Source organism: Triplophysa rosa, linkage group LG2, assembly GCF_024868665.1.
Source record: "Triplophysa rosa linkage group LG2, Trosa_1v2, whole genome shotgun sequence".
In the NCBI taxonomy this organism is placed as follows: Eukaryota; Metazoa; Chordata; class Actinopteri; order Cypriniformes; family Nemacheilidae; genus Triplophysa; species Triplophysa rosa.
This window is the reverse complement of record NC_079891.1, coordinates 9,970,836-9,993,695: the sequence shown is the minus strand read 5'-3', so window position 1 is coordinate 9,993,695 and position 22,860 is coordinate 9,970,836. Positions and strand designations below refer to the sequence as shown.

The following is a 22,860-nucleotide window of genomic DNA, read 5'->3' as shown; positions in this document are numbered from 1 at the left end:
AATTGAATAAGAAAAGAGTCTCACAACTTTAATACAAAAGAAAATAATGTACACATTAACCCATGGACAATTTACAGCTACATATATTTGACTATAAAAAAACAATGATAGTAACGTTACATCAAATGTTGCCAAAAACTGCATATCCAATAATTTAAAGATCAGCTGATGGAGTAATATTAACCAAACATGTATAGTGATCGAGCAACATGAGTATGAGCAACAGAAAAATTCAAATCCGATGCCTTAGCGACTAGCCTAATCTCAGTTAGCCAACCCGTATTTGAGTTTGATACAATAAGTTTTATCATACAATAAACCATGTTTTAGAGTGTGTTCACATGCCATGTTTGGTTCGATTGAGACGAACTCTGGTGCGATTGCTCTGTTAGTGCGGTGTGTTCACATATGCCATGTTTGGTTCGATTGAAACGAACTCTGGTGCGATTGCTCTGTTAATGCGGTTTATTTGTGTAAGGGCGTGTTCATACTTGTAGTTAGGTTCGTTTGGTTCTTTTGGTCTGGACCAAAAAATACAAAAATAAATTTAGTCCTGGTTTGCTTAGCGTTCACTGGCATTTTAAAAGCGAACCTAAATATTTTGAACCTAACAGCTTACGTGTAAAGTCGCAACGTGTTTGGACAGCTTTTATGGTTTATATTTTAAAACAGAACTTACCGGATATCCAAAACAATGCTGTGTGCTGGGTTATACGTACATGCTCAGTGTATGACTGCGCATATGAGGGTATTTTTACAAGCCGGTAACTCGCGAAGACCTCATGAAGTGTTTAAAACTGTCAAAACGGCGCAAGGATTTCCTCCGTTACATGCGCAAGCACATGTCTAATAAACACTCCTTTTATAAGAACAAATCACTTGATTTTCGGGTCATATATTGTTATCACTTCCTGTTTTTGGTTCGGTTCGATGCCTTTGGCCCGTGACACTTACACAAATAAACCGCACTAACAGAGCAATCGCACTAGAGTTTGTTTCAATCAAACCAAACATGGCATATGTGAACACACCCTAAGTGTAAACGTTTCAGCGGCCTGAGACCGCTGAAAAGATGGGTCTCGGTCCACTTTCAAACGAACTCTGGCGCAGTTCGATTGAAATATGAATGCAACACTGACCAAAGGCATCAGATTTCTTTTCCCCTATCTGAGGCAATGAACATGAAGAAAAATTATTCAAGGTATAAAATGTGGTTGCATAGATCATTGATCTTTATTTCATATACTTTGAAGACTATTATTTTTTACTTGATTATTTCATTTGATTACTTTATGCAGTTTCTGTACTTTATGACCACAGTTAGACCAACCTGAAACACCTGAAAAGCACTCTTAATTTCATTTGTGTTTGCATTATTGCATTTATTTGTGCTATTGCTCGTAATTTGATTCTTTGTTCTAATTTTATTAGTTATTGATTTACTGTCTTTGACTATATATGAAATTAGGCTAATAGTTTTATCTTATTATAACATTATTTATTGAGATTAGATAGGTAAAAACTAACAAGTAATGTTGGCAGGGCCAGTAAAATTCATCATTGTATAATAACTGTCATAATCGTGCAACCGTGACTATTCCTTAGACTATAATCGTACCAACAAAATCTAAAATCGTTGCATTCCAATTTGTAACTTTGCAGTTTCATTATCTCACAATCTAAGAACTCTGTGTAGCTCCCCCAATACGCCCTTTTCACAATGACGTCACTTAACTTCCGCCTTTTTGCAAAGCAGTGCATCATAACATCCGTCTTGCAACAAACAAGAAGAACAAGAAGAAGAAGAACTTCCGTTTTGCCGTCGCGCTGGAATTTAACAACAGTGAGAAAAAAAACTGACAGAACACGTATTCAAGTACTTATCCTAGCACCTTCGCTAACACAAAAAGAAAACAAAACACTTACCTTCATAATCAAACAGGTACTGTTCAACAAAGAATTTGTATCCTTTCTCTAGCTTTGATCTTGTCGTTAGCGAAAATTTGTCTGCAAGACGTTGTACATCATACTTATTTGTGGCAGATGTGCAAGCCACTTGGTAAACTCCATTCTGAGGCGCTAGCGGAAGTAACTTCTTCTTCTTCTTGAGTTTTACTGGCGGTTGGAAAATCAGCTTATAGGTGCATTACCGCCACCTTATGAACTGGAGTGCTAGCGGAAGTAATGATACACTGCTTCGCGGCAGAACGGAAGATGCGTGACGTCATGTGAAAAGGGCGTATTATCCATACTGGAAACACTGTCCACACAAGATTTCTCCAATAAGGGTTGGATTACCCAATTTTATAATATTCTGGTAGAGAATTATAAAAAAAGTTCTGAAAATAAAGGAGACAAGATATAGATAATCACATCTCAGAAGTCAACTGGGGTACAATTTGCACAAAGGCACAAACACATACTATAAACATGCGGTTGAGACTCCTACAATATAATTGGGTAATGAGAACCTACATAACACCTGTTAGATTAAATTAGTTTTAACCCTATTCCAGACCTTCATTTTAAATGTAATAAATTTCGGGGTACATTTTTCTGTGCCCTGAATTGTGTATTTAGGATTTACGCAGATGGTTTCTAATAAAGAAGAAAAACATTGGTGACCTGTTTACTGTAAGCCAGACGCTCTATAGACAACTGGAAAAGTACCAGTTGTCCTTCCCTAGGAAAATGGTTGAAGAATTTATTATCTTGTTTGACTCATGAAAAAACGTATGTACTGTACGTAAGCAGACTAAAAATTCTCTAAAGTTTACGATATTTATAAGATGTTCTTGGATTTGATTAAGGATGGAAATGTTGAAGAATTTATTTAATCATGATGTCAAATAATGTATATCATCAACATACACTTTCTATGCCAATTTTTTTTTTTAAATATGCTTTCGGTGGACTTTATTTTGCTTTGAGAAAGCATTGTCAAGTTGGTTTGTATCAAACATAATGTGATTTTCGGCAATCGAAATCTGGCAGCAACATCGCATTTTTCAGCTTGGGCGAGTGCTTCTCGCGTGGGACGTCTAAAAGACATCTAATAGCCGTTCAAACACAGCCATTGATGTCTAGTCTAAAACAAGGCAAAATTTGGGCTGTCAGTGAAAATCTAACAATGTCTAACCATAACCTAAGAATAGACCAGTCATCAATTAGACAGCTAACAAACGACTAATACACATCTAGCATCCAATAGAAAACAAAAAGAAAACAAGAATTATTTTTATTCATAAAAACAACTTAAAGCTTTTATTAAGAAAAATAACATTTAACAACTCAGAAAAATACAAAATATAATCAAGAAAGAGACTAAATAAAAATGTCATGAATACAAAACAGTTAAATATTATTGATTATGATAATGACAAAAATAAGGAAGATTGTCCAACAATAACTTAAGTTAATAGAAAAATATGAAGATTATTTAAAAAAATTGAAACTTAATAAATATAATACAAATCAATAACAAATAAAAAGGTTAACCCTTTTGATGGTTTACTTATTTTAACAAACAAACAACCAACAGTGAACATTAAGGAAAATATTAATAGTTGGTTTTATTTCTACATCCCCTCCCATTTTCTCTCTGGTGCTTGCTGGGAAGTTGATCATCATATCATCTGCCAAATAAGAAAATATAAAAAAATGCATGAGAAAACTATTTTTTACTTTTTTACTTAAATAACACTCATAAAAACTAGAGTCATTCTCTTTTGCTTGGATGCACACTACACTGTAAAAAATTATCCTGCAAAAAACGGTAATCTACTGGCAGCTGTGGTTGCCAGCTTTATACTGTTAAATAACAGCGGGTTACTGTTATTTGAATTAACAGCATGATACTGTTTTATTAGCTACAGCATACAACTTATTTAGCAGCCTGATACTGTTTTAAGAACAGCATACTAATGTTACTTAGCAGCATACAGCTGTTAATTTACATACTAGTCAACTTATTTTAATTGTAATACAATTATACCCTGTATTATATATTTGTGGATAAAAAACAAATGAAGCCAACTTATTCTTTTTTCATCTTTTCTTTATTCCTATTCAACATCAGATTTTATATGCTTTGCTTGTTACGCCATAAAATGGGCAAAAATACAAGCCATCATTATAATATTTAATGCACAAACTATGGTGCAACAAAAAAGCCCCCATAGTGTATAAAAATACAAAAATGGCTTTTGTAAAGCAACTAATCAACAACAAATAAGACACAATAAGGCATTATAAATGCCTTAACATAAAATACAAATGTTGCTTCAAATCAATGTCACTAACCTAAAATGAAAAAAGTTAATAAAAAAATCATTCAATTAAAAAACAAAAAGGTTTAAACTGATAGTTCGCCAACATTTTTTAATTCTGTCATCACTAGCTCACCCTCTGGTTATTTCAAACTTTTATGACTTTCTTTCTTCTGTAGAACACAAAAGAAGATATTTTGAAGAAAGTTGGCAACCGAACAACGCCGACACCCAATCACATCTATTGTATGGACAAAAAAACCAATGCAAGTGAATGGGGGCCGGTTACCAACATTATTCAAAATGTCTTCCTGTGTGTTCTGCAGAAAAAAAGAAAGTTATACAGGTTTACAATGACAAGAGGGTGAGTAAAAGATGACAGAATCTTCATTTTTGGGTGAACTATCCCTTTAACAAACAAATGAAAACATGGTTTACAACATACAAACCGGTTAAACAACAGTTAAAAGGTAGGTTAAAAGGCATCTTGGAGACGTTGCCACAGGTCTTCTGGATTTACTTTGTCTCAGTTTGTTCTGGTTCTTCATGTCATTTCAGACAGACTGGATGATGATGATGAGATCAGATCTCTATGTGGAGCACTGTTGTCAGACTCCTTGTGCAAACAAAAATCTCACTGGATTATTACAATTAATGGCAAAATGAATACTTTTAGTAAACTGATATTTCCTACTGACAGACTACAGCGAAAGATAGAAATAACTGACTTAAAACCCTTTTTCAGCTGGTAAAAAAACTAGTGTTCTTATAATTTTGGCCACCTCTGTAAATGGAATCAGACTGCTTTCGGACCAAAAAAAATCACCAGAGTCTTAACCTAATGGTTTCACTTGTGTCCTTTTTAGAGTTTTAAGGTACCCTGCTTGTGTTGACGAAACAAACAGACATCATTTCTCCATTAAAATAAAAATTAGAATTAGAATTATGGACATACGAATCATATGAGTAATAAATATGTCAGATTTGATTGAAGCATTCCTACACATTTGTTCATATAAGAACTAACAACCACAATTAATTTAAAGAAAAACTTACATTTTTTTGAAGAATAATATTTTCTTGCTTCTCTGCAAAGTGAGCCATTAGACTTCCTCCTTGGAAAGAAATATATATTTTGGTCATATAGCAATCAAGCCAGCAGTGGTTTTGAAATTGACACATGCACAGTAATCAGACAATAATTAGGGATTTTACTTATATAGGACTTCCCCGTTACCAAAACATAAATATTTAATAAACTAACTGTTTAATGTATCTTACCATCAATGCATGCACACGGAAAGCTTACCAGCATGTATTACAACAGCTTGACCGAATCTTTATAACTTAGCGGTATTTTTAGACATACTTGATAGCATCACTGATCTATAATAAATCAGTGGGTAACATACTATATTAAATGGATTTTAAGATAACACGAAAAATCAGGCGAATTTGCAGACAATATAAAGTATTTCTCACCTACATGGACAGAAAACGCACATTAAAAGTGTAACTACACAAAAACAACAATTGATTTAGATCGTTGCCGATCTAAAAAACAGTAACATACTGCTATTAAACGAAAACAGCATTTTGCTGTTAAATTTCCATGTAAATTAACAGAATTTTTTTACAGTGTAGGGCTGTGCAACATAACTTTTTAAAACGTTCTTATAATAATAATCTTATTATATTGTCTTTTTATAATACCATTAATTGCTTTATGTTTTATGTAAAGCACTTTGGATCATCTTGTTGTTGTCAAATCAAAACTCATATTTTCATATTTGAGGTCTGAAAATATATAGAGCAACTTCTCTGCTTTCATTTTCTGAAAATAAATGCAAATAGAAACAATATTTATATTTCACATTTGATAGAATACTGTTAATTACGGAGCCGTGGAAGGGACATTGGCAAAAAAATCAGGAGACGTTCCTCATGTGCGGTTCTCCTGTGCACCTAGAAGTTTTTGCGTGCTCACGAGTTACTGTGAATGTGCCTTTAGATGGCACCAGTTTAACTGAAATGTATATACTGTGCAAGAGATGCAGTGTTGGGTGTAACTAGTTACTAAGTAATTAGTTTCTGTAATTTAATTACAGTTACTTTTGATGTAATTAAACTAAATACTTTGTGTAATATATGTGTGTGCAATAGTGGAATTGACATCAAAATTCAAAGTCTAACTTTAAAATGTGTGCTTTAATGTATAATTCTCACATTTGTAATACTTTGGTCCGTTAATAATACTACTTTATGTAGTTTAATATTATTTATTTGAATGAATTAAAAGAGCCCTTTCATGCCTATCCTTGAATCACTTAACTCATCAAGATTGATATAGGATATAGAAAGTAATTAGTAATAAGTAACTAAATACTTTTTGGAGAGAGTAATTTGTACAGTAATCTAATTACACTATTGAATATGTAATTAGTAACTAGTAATTAATTTTTCAGAGTAACTTACCCAACACTGAAGAGATGTAGAATTAGTCATTTATAGGCAGGTCTATATGCAGTTGGGAGGGGATATTTTAAAATGTTTGACATAAACATGCACAACGTGTGTTAATGCATGAAGACAGTAACTTTTAAAAGGCAAAATTCATTAAAGCATATTAATACTACTGCATAGGCTATTATGTATGGGAGGAATCCCGATGGCCTTGTTTATTGTCTGTACAATATAAATATAAGTAATTAAAAAATTTTCCATGGCTGTATACTTGTTAATTTGATTCTCCACTTCCCTCTTGTTTTGTTTGTCCTTTCCATAAGATTGAGAGACTCAAGCACAGCTTAATGAATGCAGAGAGCGATTCAAAGATCCAGCGGAAGAAGACAATAACCTTGAAAAATGCCATGGAGCAGAGGCCAAGTCAAGACATGATTTGGCAGCTGCAGAGAGAAAACGATCTCCTTACAGCAAGAATTCAAGAGCTTGAAAGTGCTTCCAAAGTAAATCAGTGTCACTAATTCACAGACTCTTGTGGATAACATAGACCAATGAAACATGTATAAAACATAATTTTTCCCCAGGCCCAAACTCCAGAGTGTGAAAAGCTTGATCAAGAGTCAATGGAAGATCTCAAGCAGCAAAGTCAAGCACAATACCAGGAGCTGGTAAATGATCTCTACAATATACGCAAAGATCTGCACGATACACAAGAGCTATGTGATAAGGTATCTATACTTTCATAAATAATATTTCATAGTATGTATCTTTTTCAGTACAGTAAATATCAAATCATGGGATAAAGTATGATTTTTTCTGTTCATTTTGATTGGAATTTTAGTATCAAGAGGAGAAGGATGAGTTAGCTTTGATGTGCACCATGCTAAAAAAAGACTCCACAATGTATCGAGACCGAATGGAAGACATCTTGAAGCAGTTGGAAGATGTCATTAAAGAAAGAGACAAGGTATCAGACTACTTTATCTATGCATGACAAAACAAACAAACAAACAAAAAACATTTGAGGAGTTTAGATGCAAAACCCTCTAAGAGCGTCTGACATGTTTTCTTGTAAACAAGCATTTTTTATCAGGCTCTTATGTAAAGGTTCAGTAATTTCACTTTAAATCGCAATGAAAATGTTATTAGTCAGTACTAAAATGTCTTATTTTCACAAATGTCACTTCAGTCATTTCATTTGTATCTAACAAATTTGACAGTCTTCAGCTGCAAAACCCTCTGAGTGCATGCAAGCTTTTTGGCAAAAATCTTAATTTTTAAGAAAATCCACTTCGTTGGACAAGACACAGTAAAACATGTTACACAACCACTAAAGATGCAATTAAAAACATTGCAAATAGTGATGCACAAAAATTTTGCCTGCCGAAAAGTTTCCGACGAAAATGTATTATCGCTTTTGGCCGAAATAAAAATAAAATAGGTCGAAATAAAAGCCGAAATATCCGGCGCCCCGCCTCTCCCTTCAGTGCTCGTGCTCACTCACACTCTAGCTGTTATCAAACGAAGATTATGTAACCGCGCCACAACAAAGGCTAAAACTAATAAATATAACAGGAAAAGCTTAAAATCAGCGGACAGAAAATGACGCAACTGCAATGTGACCGGCTTTACGTTTCTTTATTGTCAGAGATCACGCGCATTGACTCGTGCGCGTTTTAAAGCCGAACTTTAAACACAACAAACTGTTCATGTGAATGATCAGCGGAACGATCTGTCAGTAAGTGATAATGTAGCTCACGTGGACTGTCATCCGGCAGGTGCTTATATCACTGAAGCTCATTTTAAGCCTGTTTACATTAACAGACTCACTGCCCCTCTGTGTTTGCGTGTTGTTGTCATTCAATCAACAATTCATTCTTTGCTGTTTTAATTAATTTGTTGATTCATGATTAATGTTTTTTAGCTTTGGCTGTTTAGAATTTGTTTTGTGTGTTACAGTCCTGCTCTCCATTATTGGCACCCTTGGTAAATATGAGCAAAGAAGGCTGTAAAAATAAATCTACATTGTTTCTCCTTTTGATCTTTTATTTTAAAAATATACAATATTCCAACATTTCATTAAAGTAAAACAATTTGAAGTAGGGGGAATATCACATTGAGAATTTTTTTTTCTCTAATACACCCTGGCCACAATTATTGGTACCCCTACACAATAAAATCGACAGTGTTAAAAAAACGACAAATTAACACTCACAGTGTATATATAATCCACACTCTCAAAGTGTGGATTATATAAACACTGTGAGAGTTAATGAGACCTTTTTTGACACTGGCGATTTTGCTGTGTAGAAATTCTTATGAGTAAAATACCTAACAAGTGTATTCCCATTGATATTTACATTTTCTTAGCACACCAAGGTGACTAGAAACATGACGTTGTCCAGTTATGACTTCTTGTTGCACAGGAGAATAAATATTAGTAACACAAAGCCCAACCCACCTTAATCATTTATCACAATGGATAAAACCAAAGAATATAGTTCTGATGTGCAATATAGTTCTGTTGAGCTACACAAAATACAAAATGGCTTTAAGGAAATAGTTAAAACAATAAACAATGTCATTTCCAACATCAGGGCAATGATCAAGAAGTTTTAATGGACTGGAGATGTTGAAAATCAGCTTGAAACAGGATGTGTGTCTATATTGTCTCAATGCACAACTAGGAGAAGAATTTGAGAGGCCAAAGACTCTTCAAAGAGATGGAAAATTGCAGTAATCAGTTGAATTTTGGGGTCAGAAAGCATTTAATAAAAATAAAGGAAAACTGCACCTCCATCACCACAAGTTGTTTGGGACACTGTTCAAGAAGCAAATCTTCTGCTCTTATGCAAAAATAAACTGCACCATATTAATCTGCCATACTGGAACTTCAACCAGGACTGGGGTCTATGGCCATATGGAATGAAAAAGAGTTTTTTTTGGCAGCAATAACACAAGATACGTTTGGTGCACACAGGGATAAAAGAATGCCCAATGTCCACAGTTAAATGTCACCAGATCTTCATTGTTGTGAACCTGTTTTTATTCTGGACATTTTGTTCAGATACATGTCATCATGTTTTATATCAAATACCAACAAGTAAAAAAATCAAAACCTGACTTGCTCTGCTAGAAATATTATAATGGGTCGTGGTTAGATCGTCCATCAGCACATTGGTTCAAAATAAACATCAACATCAATAAAAAATGGGTCACTGAACACAAAATCAAGATCCTGCCATAGCCATCCCAGTTCCCTGACCCGAACCCTATAGAAAATGAGTGATATGAACTGAAGAAGAGGGAGGACCAACATTTGAAGGATCTGGAGAAATTCTTCATGGAGGAATGGACTCAGATGACTCTCAATGTAATCTCAAACCTCATCAGACTGAAAAGAAAACACTCAGAGCTGATTTTCTTATAAATTAAGGTTGCGGGGTGAATTAAATACAAGGGTGCCAATAATTGTGGCCAACATATATGGAAGAAAAACATTTTTTTCTCAATGTGATATTCCCCCCACTTCAATTTGTTTCCTTCAATGAAATGTTGGAATTTTGTAGATTTTTTAAATAAAATATTAAAAGGAGAAACAATGCAGATTTATTTTTACAGCCTTCTTTGCTCATATTTACCAAGGGTCCCAATAATGGTGAGCAGGACTGTACTGTACATGTTGATGTGAAGTTTTTGTACGGTCATCTTGGCCAGGACTCCCTGGAAGAAGAGATTTATTTTAATCTCAATGGGACCTTCCTGGAAAAATAAAGGTTAAATAAATCAAATAAATGAGTCTGCACCATAACCTCTTGTATTAGCAAGAGCTGCTGAGTTATGACTTGACTACTGTTATGCATATAATAATTCTACAGTAATTCTAGAACTACGATGTTTAGAATTGGTAAAAAAGTTATATTTCATTGTGTTGCAATGACCAAGGAAGAATAATATAATTTAGTATTGTTTTCAAATATGTTCTCATATTTATATGATTTTTGTGGTTTTATTGTGTATAATTAATACAATTATATAAAAACTATTGAAACAAGTTTTTTCGGTGAAGTGAATCCTGAATTTTCGTTATTGGCCCAGAATTTTAATTTCGGTGCATCACTAATTGCAAATAGTCAAAGTCGGAATGTAAAAATTATGAAACTGAAGGGGGAGCTGTGATCCATGTGACTGCCAGGTCCAAGGCTGTTTTGCACAGCGTTAAGTGGATTCTGCCAACAAATCGACATGGCGTTTATCAGATTTTGCCAACAAAGCGGTATTTCTGAATGGTGTGAGGCCGGGATTAAGTGGATTTGATGCGAAGGTATTTGCTGAAAATATTATACATGGCATGCCGAGAGCATTTGGTCAATATCATTATCTCATTTTTGACGGAGGTGGCATTTAGTAGCTTTTGCATCTGAGCTCCTCATTTGTATATGCTGTTATCATCCAACGTGAGATCAATCTGTAGTACATTAAGGCCCAATCCCAATTATATTTTATACCCCTTTGCCTACCCCTCACCACTTTGTTTCAAGGACCAAGGGGAAGGGTTGAAAACTTTCCCTAAGAAATGGGGCACTACACTGTTCATTGTTACGTATGTCGTTGCTTCCTGTGTCAAAGGAGATGCACCGATTTTTAGCACAAACATCCAAGATGTCACCATCAGGGACTGAATATCCAAGACTGTTGGATCATGTTGCAATAGCACACAAAAATTGAGCACTCTCCGTATACATCATGTTCACATATGGATGTAAGCACAAGAAACAATGTGTTGATACCAGACTTGGTAAAAGAAAAGCAAATTTCCTTTCCAATATACTTTAATTTCTGACATGCAGTCAATTCACTGGGTATGAGACATGAAAATATGTTTTGGTAATATCGTACAATTAGTAATGGTGTAACATTAGCGATTTTCTGCAACATTTCTTTAAAGAACATGACAATAAATATAAAACAAGTAACAAGCACGAAAAATAGGGCTATCTGGCCCTTCCCTATACCTCTCCAACCAAACGAGAATGAAGTCACTCCTTCATATGAACGCGCTAAATCGAGGGGTAGGGGAAAGTTTAAGGGTAAGTGTTAGAAATGGGATTTTGCCCTTACTGCTACAATTATATGACATTTCTTTTAAAAGGCTATCGCTGCAAGAGAGGAGTACCATTTGGAGAGCTTAAAAAATCTCCAAGACAAGGACCATTACCGCAAACAGATCAGAGAGATGGGAGAACGTTACGATGAACTTCAAGTTCAGTTGTTCCGTACTCAGGGAGAAGTTCTTTCTCTTCAAGCAAAACTCCGCAAACAGAACAATCCAGTTCAGTTGGTATGTACTACACACAGGGTGTGTTATATTAATGGCACAGATTGATAAATAGCTTTTTAGTAGGGTATAACATCATTTTCTGTGAAAGTGAACATCATTTAAAGCTATACAATATATGGCCAGGGTACATATTTATACATAATGTGTATGTTTTATTATATGAATTGTTTTTATTTTTTAGAACTCTGAAGACAGTTCATTAGTGGGTTCATTTGAGGTAATTATATTCATAAAATACTTTAGAAAATGACTACAAATATAGATCTGATTTTTTGTATGCTATTGTTGATCTTGAAGAGACATTGTCCTGCTGGCTTGTATTCTTTTTAGACCTCAACAGAGTTGCTTCCAATATTTCCAGAAATGAAAAGTCAAACAAGTGAGGAAAAGTCTAGGGGGAGATGTAAAAGGGGTAACATTCACTTTTCCATTCCTTTTCTTTAACCATGGTCTAAAACAATCATGATTGTTTAGAAGGGCAAAGAGTGTTAGATTTTAAACTAAGGTGGTGTTTACATTAGCCCGTTGTCGTACAAAACGGCATTTTATTGGTACATTAGTAATTGTCACATTGTTTGTTATTAAGTTGAATTGCTTAGATATTTACTTAAGATTCAACTCACCCTCAAAATTGGGTGACCACTTTTATTTGATCCTGTGCTATAGATCATGGGTCTTCAACCGGGGTTCTTGACCCCTTGGGGGTCCACAGCGGTCCTGTAGGGGGTCTGCCAATTAATGTGTGATTATTGTATTTTTTTCATTAAAGCTATATCTACTAAAAAATCACATTTAAATTAATATCTGATTTTTAAAATGGTTATTACATTAGCAGCTTTAATAAATCCCATGCATACAGCTGTTAACAGTGAAGTCACACTTCTTCATCAGCGCTTCTTCATTAGGGCAATAGGGCAACACCACCAAGGTGTAAAAATTAGGGACTTTTTTTCTGTCACCGTTGTAGACTGTTTGTTCTGCTTCTGGAAATACAGTCCAATCTGCACCAAGTCACATTCTGTGGAATACCGCCACTTTTTGGGGCAATTTTGATCTCCCCAGTCAAACAAATTTTTGTGATATACAATAATGTGATATTCAGAAAGACAGTACAGAGTATAGAATAAAAGAACGACATATAGAGGCGTAAATAAAACTACCACTGACACCACATGACATTTATTTGGAAATGTGAGACTACACTCCACGGAATACATAAGATGCTGATTTAAAAATTGACAGTGACAAGGTAGAGAAAATTGCAGTACATATTTTATTTTATAAAGTAAACATTTTTGACTAGATGCTGTATTAGTTGAGAAAAGCAGTATTTTTGCAGACAAAGCTGAGAGAACATTAACATTAGTAGCCTATTAGCTTAAGAACTTCAATCAATGTGTCAAAAATACACTCAAAAATTATGTGGTGTGTGTGTTTGTTTGTGCACGCGCGTGCGTGCGTACGTACGCCTGTCCGTCCGTCTGTCCATCCGTCCGTCCGTCCGTGCACATGTGTGTGCGAGCCCTGCCTCCAAAAGAGAAAACAGATACTGTTGGACTTTAAAGGCAGTCCTGCATGTTCAAAAATTTGAAAGAGACTTTTCTCCAAATTATATAGAAGTTTTATTATCAGATGTAAAAAGTAACAAAGCTTTGGGTTGTCAGACGATCTCCTCCCTCCATAAAAAGCCAACAACCACAAATATTCAAAAACACCCATATTTATAAAGTATGTGACGTCGCTCGTATCTTCTGACTCCTCCTCTGCATTTTAAGGAGTGCTGCTCCGTTTCCACCAATCACCGTGAAGTCCTTTTTCTTAGTTCCTGTAAAATAACATTTCAAAACGTATATCCTGTGGTCAATCGCCAGTCCTGAGGAATGTTCTCCAGGACAGTTTCTTTTTGGGGAGCGGTCTCCTAGAAACAGTTCCCTGTGGCCGGACAACATACCAACATTCTTAACATTCTTTTAGTAAAAAGAAAACACTTAATCATCTAATACTTTTAATTATGTAGCGTTGTTTCTTAATCCTATGATTCATTAAAACACATCACAACTCATGATTATACTTAAAACATATGCAGTGGATTGATTCATAACATTTTTATGTGAAAAACACTCTTTGTGTGTGTGTGTGTGTGTGTGTTGAACTAGATAATTTATGGCTCCAACCCCCATTTGCCACAGTAACTATTTTACTGAGTAAGATAGCAAGCACACGACAAAATCACACAGCTTAATGATTTAATGAAAGAAAACACTTATTGATTATATTGATATTTAAATCATACTTTTATCTGAAAAATATTCCCACAATACAGAGATGAAAGTAGATACAGATATGAAAGAAGATAACATGATCAGCTAAAATGTTAATGAGATTTTTTTATGTAAACAAATATGTATATAAATACGACAGTTTATCACACTGCCAGAAATCACAGAGGCCATGCTTATATTTTGCGTGATAGGTTGATATTAATAATCATGACAGATCTATGCTTCACATGTTCTTGAGGAAAAACAAGCATATCTGCATGCTCCGGTAAAACTCCGCTGTGATGTCCAGTTTAGAAAAACCAGCTCTTCAGAGAGCACATACCCTGTAGAGCACATACTGTACTCTACAGACAAACAATGCAAACAGTTGCTAAGCGACCTATAGTTTGTTAAAGGGATTTTTATTTTTGTGTTTATCATTACTTAGAAAGTAATTGCAGACTTCGCTGCACATACAGTATCTCACAGAAGTGAGTACACCCCTCACATTTTTGTAAATATTCTATTATATATATTTTCTTGTGACAACACTGAAGAAATGACACTTTGCTACAATATAAAGCAGTGAGTGTACAGCTTGTATAACATTGTAACTTTGCTGTCCCCTCAAAATAACTCAACACACAGACATTAATGTCTAAACCGCTGGCAACAAAAGTGAGTACACACCTAATTGAAAATGTCCAAATTGGGCCCAATTAGCTGTTTTCCCTCCCCGGTGTCATGTGATTCGTTAGTGTTACAAGGTCTCAGGTGTTAATGGGGAGCAGGTGTGTTAAATTTGGTGTTATCACTCTCACTCTCTCATACTGGTCACTGGAAGTTCAACATGGCACCTCATGGCAAAGAACTAAAAAAAACTGAAAAAAAGAATTGTTGCTCTACATAAAGATGGCCTAGGCTATAAGAAGATTACCGTTAATGTGGCACTTCAAAATAAATCCTAACGCGCGCTTCATTGATTTAACCTTGAGGAGATGCAGACGCGTGTTGAATTAGCGCTTAACAACAATAACAACAGCTTTAAACAACGGTTCAAGCTCAGAATTACATCGACCAATGATAAATAAATGATAATTAATTCAACTGTATTAAAATTGCACATAGGCTACATGAGATGTATTCCGTATTTATCGACCGTGTATAAAACATTTGACATTGTATTTAAAACACGAAATGAATATGCAGTTTTTAATTTCCAGTCGTGACACAGGAAACGTGTACCACAGTTTGAGAACCACTAACCTAGATCACGAGAGTCGGCTCCAAATAGCCTGATACCTGGTGCTTCTCCAAAGTTTTATGACCATCATCTCTCCAGGGGTCCCAGAGGCCCCTTTGTTAGCAGTACGCCTTTAAAGACCATATCGCCTCCTCCCCCATCTGATACTAGCCAAAACCTTCAAATAAATATATTCTCGGGGGAAGATGACCATGTGGCACTACTAAGAATCTGAGATCCCTAAATGCCCAAGAAGGATGAGTTTCATTATGTGCCACAAACAAAGTGTTCTAGGTGTGTAGATGTGTATTTGTCTATTGTACTTTGCTCTGGATAACATTAACCTGCTGTCACCTATGCAGATATGTTAGTTGGGTTACAACTTGCTTATATTCATGTCTGTGGATGAATCATGGCTTATCGTGTTCCTAATACTATCGTTTGGGGTGTAACGGTACTCGTATTCGTACCGAACCGTCATGAGCCGTCACTGGGACAATTCCAAATGAAGTCATTATTCCTATGCCTTACTCCCTTCGAAGGGGAGAGCCTTTGGAGTTTAGACTGGAGTGAACAGGGCATTTACGTGCCATTATGTAGACGTTTGGTATGCACTTGGCAAAGGAAGCGACGTAATTTCCTCATTATCTTCAGCTGGCATTTTCACATGAGAACAAAGCATTGTGTCCGTCAGCAGATGTCGCTGTTTTAAACAGTGAAAAGCACTACACAGTATTGTAAAATATTGCAATATTTCAGATTATTATCATGGTAGAAAACACCTACCTTATATATTTGTTTAAACCATACAGAGTTTAATATTTATTAATATAGTTAATATTTCTTTTTTATCTACAGTGCTGGGAAAAAGTATATGCCCCCTTCCTGACTTTTATTGCATATTTGTCACATTTAAATGATTCAGAGCATCAAACAAATTATAATATTAGACAAAGATAACCTGACTAAATACAACATTACATTTTTAAACGATTTCATTTATTAAAGGAAAAAAGCTATCCAAACCTACCTGGCCCTTTGTGAAAAAGTAATTGCCCCCCACTGTAAAATCATGAATGAACTGTGAATAATTGAATAATTCAGTTAAATTTTATCAGCCACACCAAGGTCTGATACTGACAGACCTGTTAAATCAAGAAATCACTTAAATATAACCTGCATGAAAACGTGAAGTAAGACAAAAAATGCAGAGGTGGGTAGTAACGCGCTACATTTACTTCGTTACATTTACTTGAGTAACATTTTGGAAAATATGTACTTTTTAAGTAAAATTAAAAGTGTGTACTTTTACTCTTACTTGAGTAAATTTCTAATAGAAAATCTGTACTTTTACTTTGTTACATAACTTACGTTGCGTGACGTTCCTTCGTTCCTTCATTTTAAAATATGCTTTTTAAAACGCATTGTTTATTTCAAGGTTGTCCTCTCTTTTTACGGGCATTCCCGAGTGATCGATTCTTTTGAGTCGATTATTTTGAAAGCATTAATTGAACAATGGGCAAAACCATTTGAATAGGCTAATGAATCAGTTCAAATGATTTGTTCAGTTCGCAGCACGATCTGAATCATCTGAAGCAGGATTACTCACTCCTCGTAGCGCGAAACTTAAGAACACGCAGAACACAGAGAGCGTTGGATGAAGTGGATATTAATCTATATCTACACAATCAAAACTGCAAATGTGTCATATTGTTTGCCAGCAATGATAAATGCCCGCCATATGCGCGCACCCGCGCGACCTGTTCGTCAGACACAGCAACGTGCGCGTTACCTGTCAGACACAGAGACGTGGGCTTGCAAAAATATACATTTGAAGAACAGAAGGAAGAAAACTTGTTGATGGGCGTGTGGTTCACTGTTTACTGTTTGTTTACAAGTAAGAGCGTTTCACAACACACACGTGACACAACACGAGAAAACATGAGCTTTGTTCAAAAATGTGTATTTCATTTAAGAGAGCACTGCAGATGTTCGAGATGCTCTGAGTTTAGTTCATGCTTTAGTTTGACATGGTCTATTATTCTAAATAAGTTGTGTAAACTACATTGACATCAGGACTAGATGAAATTTACAGAAATGCTTGTCTCTTCTGTGTTTGTCTATTCTTTAGTCTCTCTAGTATATTGCAAAAATATCTGTTTATGATAATTAAAAATATTGATTAAATTGTAATATTAAAATATTGGCGTTAATATTAATTTTATGTAGTAGGCCTATATAATCAGATACAAAGTAACTAAGTAACTAGCTACTTGAGTAGTTTTTTCATTGCATATAGTGCAATAGTGACTTTTACTTTTACTTGAGTAACAATTTCTCTAGTTACTTGTACTTTTACTTGAGTAAAGATTTTGGCTACTCTACCCACCTCTGAAAAAATGTCAAAAAGCAACACATCATGTCACGATCTAAAAAAATCCAAGAACCGATGAAAAACACATTAACTGCCATGTGTCATGGTTACAAAGCCATTTCTATTGCTTTTGGACTCCAGCGAACCATGGTGAGAGCCTTTATCCACAAATAGAGTACACTTGGAACACTGGTGGACCTTTCCAGAAGTGGCCTCCATTAGAGCTGTAATAGGGCCTTAAAAGTTAGACCCGACAGTGCCCGAGCCCGACAAGTACATTTTGATTGACAGCTTTTTAAAAGCCCGAACCCGTTTACAGCCCGACATTAGGCTATTCAAGTGTGCGTACGCACACAGCTTTTGTCAAGAATGAGTCATTTATACATGTTTTAACATAATTTATTTATGACTAACGTAGGCTATAGGCCACTTGGAAGTTGGAACAAAGAAATAAAACAAGTCCTCTGTAACATCGTAACATCTCACATATCCCACTGGCTCATTATTCTCATTATGCACATGGTCAAAACTTTTCCACACCTCAGACTTTGCTTTAGTTGCTGGTGCAACCAAAACGTAATCGCCAGAGACAAGCCTCCGTTTCACCTCCTCAGCATCCATTTTCGCATCTTTCTCGTGCTAATCGGAACGCATCACATGACCGCTCATTTACCGCCCGAGCCCGTGTAAAATGATAGAAATTAAGCCCGAACCCGACCGAACCCGTCGGGTCACATCGGGTTCGGGCAAAGATCTTCAGCTCTGCATACCAAAATTACTCCGCGTCCATCAATGACTCATCCAGGAGGTCATAAATGAACCTAGAACAACACATAAAGAATTGCAGATATCTCTTGCTTCAGTTAAGGTCATTGTTCATGATTCAACAATAAGAAAAAGACTGAGCAAAAATGTCATCCTTGGTAGAGTTCCGAGGCGAAATACACTGCTGATCATAAAGAACACAATGGTTCAGCTCACGTTTGTCAAAAATCATCTTGATGATCCCAACCCCTCTGGACAAATATTCTGTGGACTGATGAGACAATACTTGAACTTTTTGGAAGGTGTGTGTCTCGTTACATCTGGCAAAAAATTATAACAGCATTTCATGAAAAGAACATCATTCCAACAGTCAAACATGGTGATGGTAGTGTGATGGTTTGGGGCTGTTTTGAAGCTTCCGGACCTGGACAACTTGCCATAAATTGTGGAACCATGAATTCTGCACTCTACCAGAAAATCCGGAAGGATAATGTCCAGCCATCAGTTTGTGACCTCTAGGGGTTGCACAACTACTGATTTTTGCTAGTCGGTTTCTTATCAAAACAATACTCGAATTACTCGACTACTCGTGGGGTATACCACCGTAAATGAAAAGAGATATATAGTTCGCGTCAACAAGAGTTTATTAAACACCATAGCCTAATGCAACAATTTCAAAATATACGTGAATTGAAAAAACACTATAATTGTAACATGACTTAACATATATTAATTATATTTGTAAAGTACAGAAAGTAACAGCTACGCAATATTGTAATCTTAAAATTCACGTCGTATTTTTTGCAAATATATGAGCATGCATACTGTATTTATAAAACTAATTAAAACATTAGTAAAACAGTTAAAACATGAATAAATTTCGTTTCATATTTAACAAGTTTCTAACAGTACTAACAAGATAAAAAATAATCTTACTTCAACCAGTTCGAAAAAGACAAAACGTAGCCTAGTTATTGTCAACACACATTAACGAATTCATATGCAACAATTATGTAACATGCGTGAATTGTAAAAACATTATAATTATTCTAACATATAAAATATATGTAACATACAGAAAGAGCAATTAGAAGCATTGCAATCTTAACATTTACGACGTATTTTCAAATTACGTATATGTGCATACATACTCACTGAATTCATAAAACTAATTAAAACATTAGTAAAACAGTTAAAACATGAGTACATTTAATTTAATAAGTTTCCAACAGTAATAACAATAACAAATTGAATCTTACTTTAACCGGTTAGAATGTGTGAAATAGACTAACACAAGTCATCGCCGTCATTGTTTTCGTCCTCTTGCCACACACAGTCTTTGGTCGAGCTCTTGGATCGCTGGTTTGCATTAAGAAATATAAGCGCATCGACATGACAGGGATGTAGGCTTGATCTTTGCCTCGTGACGGTGTTGCCAGCCAAGGAAAAAATTCTTTCACTTGGTGTACTGGTGGCAGGGACAGCAAGATATGATTTAGCCAGCTTGGATAGCCGAGGAAACCGGTGTTCATTACATGCCCACCATTCGAGAGGATTACCCATGGTGGGAATGTCCCACGTCTGAAAATAATCTTGAACCTCATCTTCACGGGTAGTTGGCCGCTTTGACGTAGGATTGCGGCTTTTGTAGTGACATCCAAAGAGCTCCTCGAGGTCAGCCTCGAGCCTTGGTTTTTTAAGGCACAATGGGCAACGCACTGGTTGCCACATCGCAGTCCGCACCCTCCTGTTCACCACATCATAGTCCGCACCCTCCTGTTCACCACATCGCAGTCCGCACCCTCCTGTTCACCTGTTGTGACAGTGAGATATTCATAAAAACGGAACATGAGGAGTTTAAAAATCAAATAACGTCGACTATGGATTATTAACTCACCTGAAGCTTCTGAATGCTCTGTAAAATAGAGTTGTGTGTTCCGCGTTTAATGTCAAGTGTTCATAAAATGGATTGCCTGAGGGAAGAAACTTCCTGTGTCTGGTCGTTCTGGTGCTCAGTGCTCTGTAGCGTCGACCAGACGATAACAGTTCAAAAAGGGAGTGTGCTGGGTGTGCACACATTCACAGCAGCAGTAAAGTAATCAAGGACAGTGTTGGGCATTACTGTAGTTTAATATTTTTTTTGTTAACAGAGTAATTTAATGCGTTATTATTTCCAAAATAGTAATTAGATTATAGTTCCAAGCTCATGTAACTATACGTTACAGCTGCGTTACTGTAATGATGAGCTGGTCAGGTAAGATCTAAATGCGAACAGTATTTAATATAGTATTAAAGTGAAAGTGAAAGAAATGTAGTGTGATATGACAGTTCAAGTGATGAGGTGAGTGCCCTCTAGAGGAGCACGAGGGCACTGCGGCTGACAGATGTTACAGTTACATTGTTGCCGACAGAATGCAGTGTTTTATCATATTGTAAAAAGAGAGCTTTTTCAAAGTTTGGATGCCTGCCTGTCGCACCCACGACGTCATCGAACTGAAACCTTAAGTGCCTTCACGGAAAGTACTACCAAAGCCACGCATGGAAAGCCTGCCACCTTAAACTAAAAACTCGAAACGGCCAATGCTATCGCCGCGGCTTCAGCGGATTGGGCGAAACGTAGGCATGGAGACTAGAAGGTGTTACTGTATATGATTGGCTGAGGTGTCTCGAGATCCATGTTAGTCTATATGCTCCAATTGTAAGTATTACAGACCCATACATCTCCCTTTCATAAGACTATCTTTGGTACTACCAGTGAAAACAAACTCAGCACGGAGAGAGAAAAGTATGCGTTCTTTAGCTGGAAAACAATCATTATTTTGAGTTTAATTCTATGAAAGGCAAGAACATTGTTGTGTGTTGTTGGTCATGAGTAGCTAAGCAAGCCCTCTCTCCCGCGAAAAACAACCTGAAAGGGCAGTACAGCACGGTTAAACTTCTCGAGAAAGTAACATTACCGGGAACGGAGAGCAATGAGTCAACTTGTACTGTCCAGTGCCAGGCTGGTATTAGTAACATGTTATGTTTTGTCAAACTAGTTTTTGCTGCTCTAACGCTGTTATATTTTTTATATGACAAATACATCATCATAGAAATATGCAAAAGCACATGTGAAATATAAGATATACAAGTTATAAGAAGCTAAGGAGAGGCTTTTTACATTATGGAGTATGTAGGTTTAGAAATACAATAGTTAACATGAAAAAGTTTTAAGTTAAAATGTAACAGAGTTGTATTATTATTATTTATGACAGACTTTATTATGGAATAAGCAGAAAGAATTTGTTAAAATAAGAAAAAAACAAGCTTAATTTAGTTTGTTGCGAGATAGAGTATGCACTTACCAATAAAATTTAGGCATGAGAAGGCTAAAGATGTTATTTTGTTTTTTGAGGGGTGGGAGGGTAGTAATGTAACTTGTAATGTAACAAATTACTTTTGAAATAAAGTAATCAGACCAGTAACTTGATTACTTTTAAAAGGAGTAATCAGTAATTTAATTACATTTCCAGTGTAACTTGCCCAACACTGATCAAAGACATGATTTACTCATCCTTTGCAGACTAGTGACGTGATGAGACAAAAGCAGATGGAATTTATTAAAAACAGTGATGATGTCCATATTGTATGCTGCTTGCTGTGTAAGTAATGTGTCTTTTTGTTTGTTTACTCTGTCAAAGTGCACCCACATGGAAAATACTTGGTGTAACTGAGTCTTCTAAACTAAACTGTAGAATACTTATACTTATAATACTTATAAAGTATACTCTAGTTATATTATAGTAATTATAATATATAGTATTTAGTAATATTCAGTGAGGGGGAACTCGTTAGAAGTGAGTTATGTAATCAGATAATGTAACTCAATTTCTTAAAAAATTTACATATCAATGCTTGAGTTACTTTTTTTTAGAATAACACAAGTTTCTTTTCAGTCTAATCATTTGTATTAACATTTTTTAAACTGCTGAATTAATATTCTGAATTAAAAGTAGACATGATCACTCATGCTTGTGCAGAACCGTGGGCCGTGTTGCCATGTTTGCAGTGCTGCAGTGTTCCGGTGAACACCGGCTTGTTTCGAATGGTCTTTGGTTTGTTTTTGTTACGCAAATCTGACAACCTTTGACACTAGGGGTGTAACA

At 35.6% G+C, this 22,860-nt stretch overlaps 1 protein-coding gene across 14 annotated transcripts in view; it reads left to right on the top strand.

The window, feature by feature from the left end:
• Window positions 1–22,860, top strand: part of card9 (caspase recruitment domain family, member 9) — a 50,781-nt gene that overhangs the window by 4,614 nt on the left and 23,307 nt on the right. For 5 of the 14 annotated variants that reach the window (XR_008964805.1, XM_057358757.1, XM_057358715.1 and 2 more), the window contains exons 4-9: window positions 7,055–7,234; window positions 7,316–7,459; window positions 7,573–7,698; window positions 11,884–12,072; window positions 12,254–12,289; window positions 12,403–12,484. Coding sequence is in view for 12 of the 14 variants with exons in the window: in XM_057358757.1 (XP_057214740.1) it covers window positions 7,055–7,234; window positions 7,316–7,459; window positions 7,573–7,698; window positions 11,884–12,072; window positions 12,254–12,289; window positions 12,403–12,484 (757 nt within the window). In the remaining 2 variants the exon portion in view is untranslated. Of the gene's footprint in view, window positions 1–7,054; window positions 7,235–7,315; window positions 7,460–7,572; window positions 7,699–11,883; window positions 12,073–12,253; window positions 12,290–12,402; window positions 12,485–22,277; window positions 22,357–22,860 lie in introns of those variants that run through there. The other 9 variants (XR_008964804.1, XM_057358783.1, XM_057358749.1 and 6 more) reach the window with 5 other exon arrangements.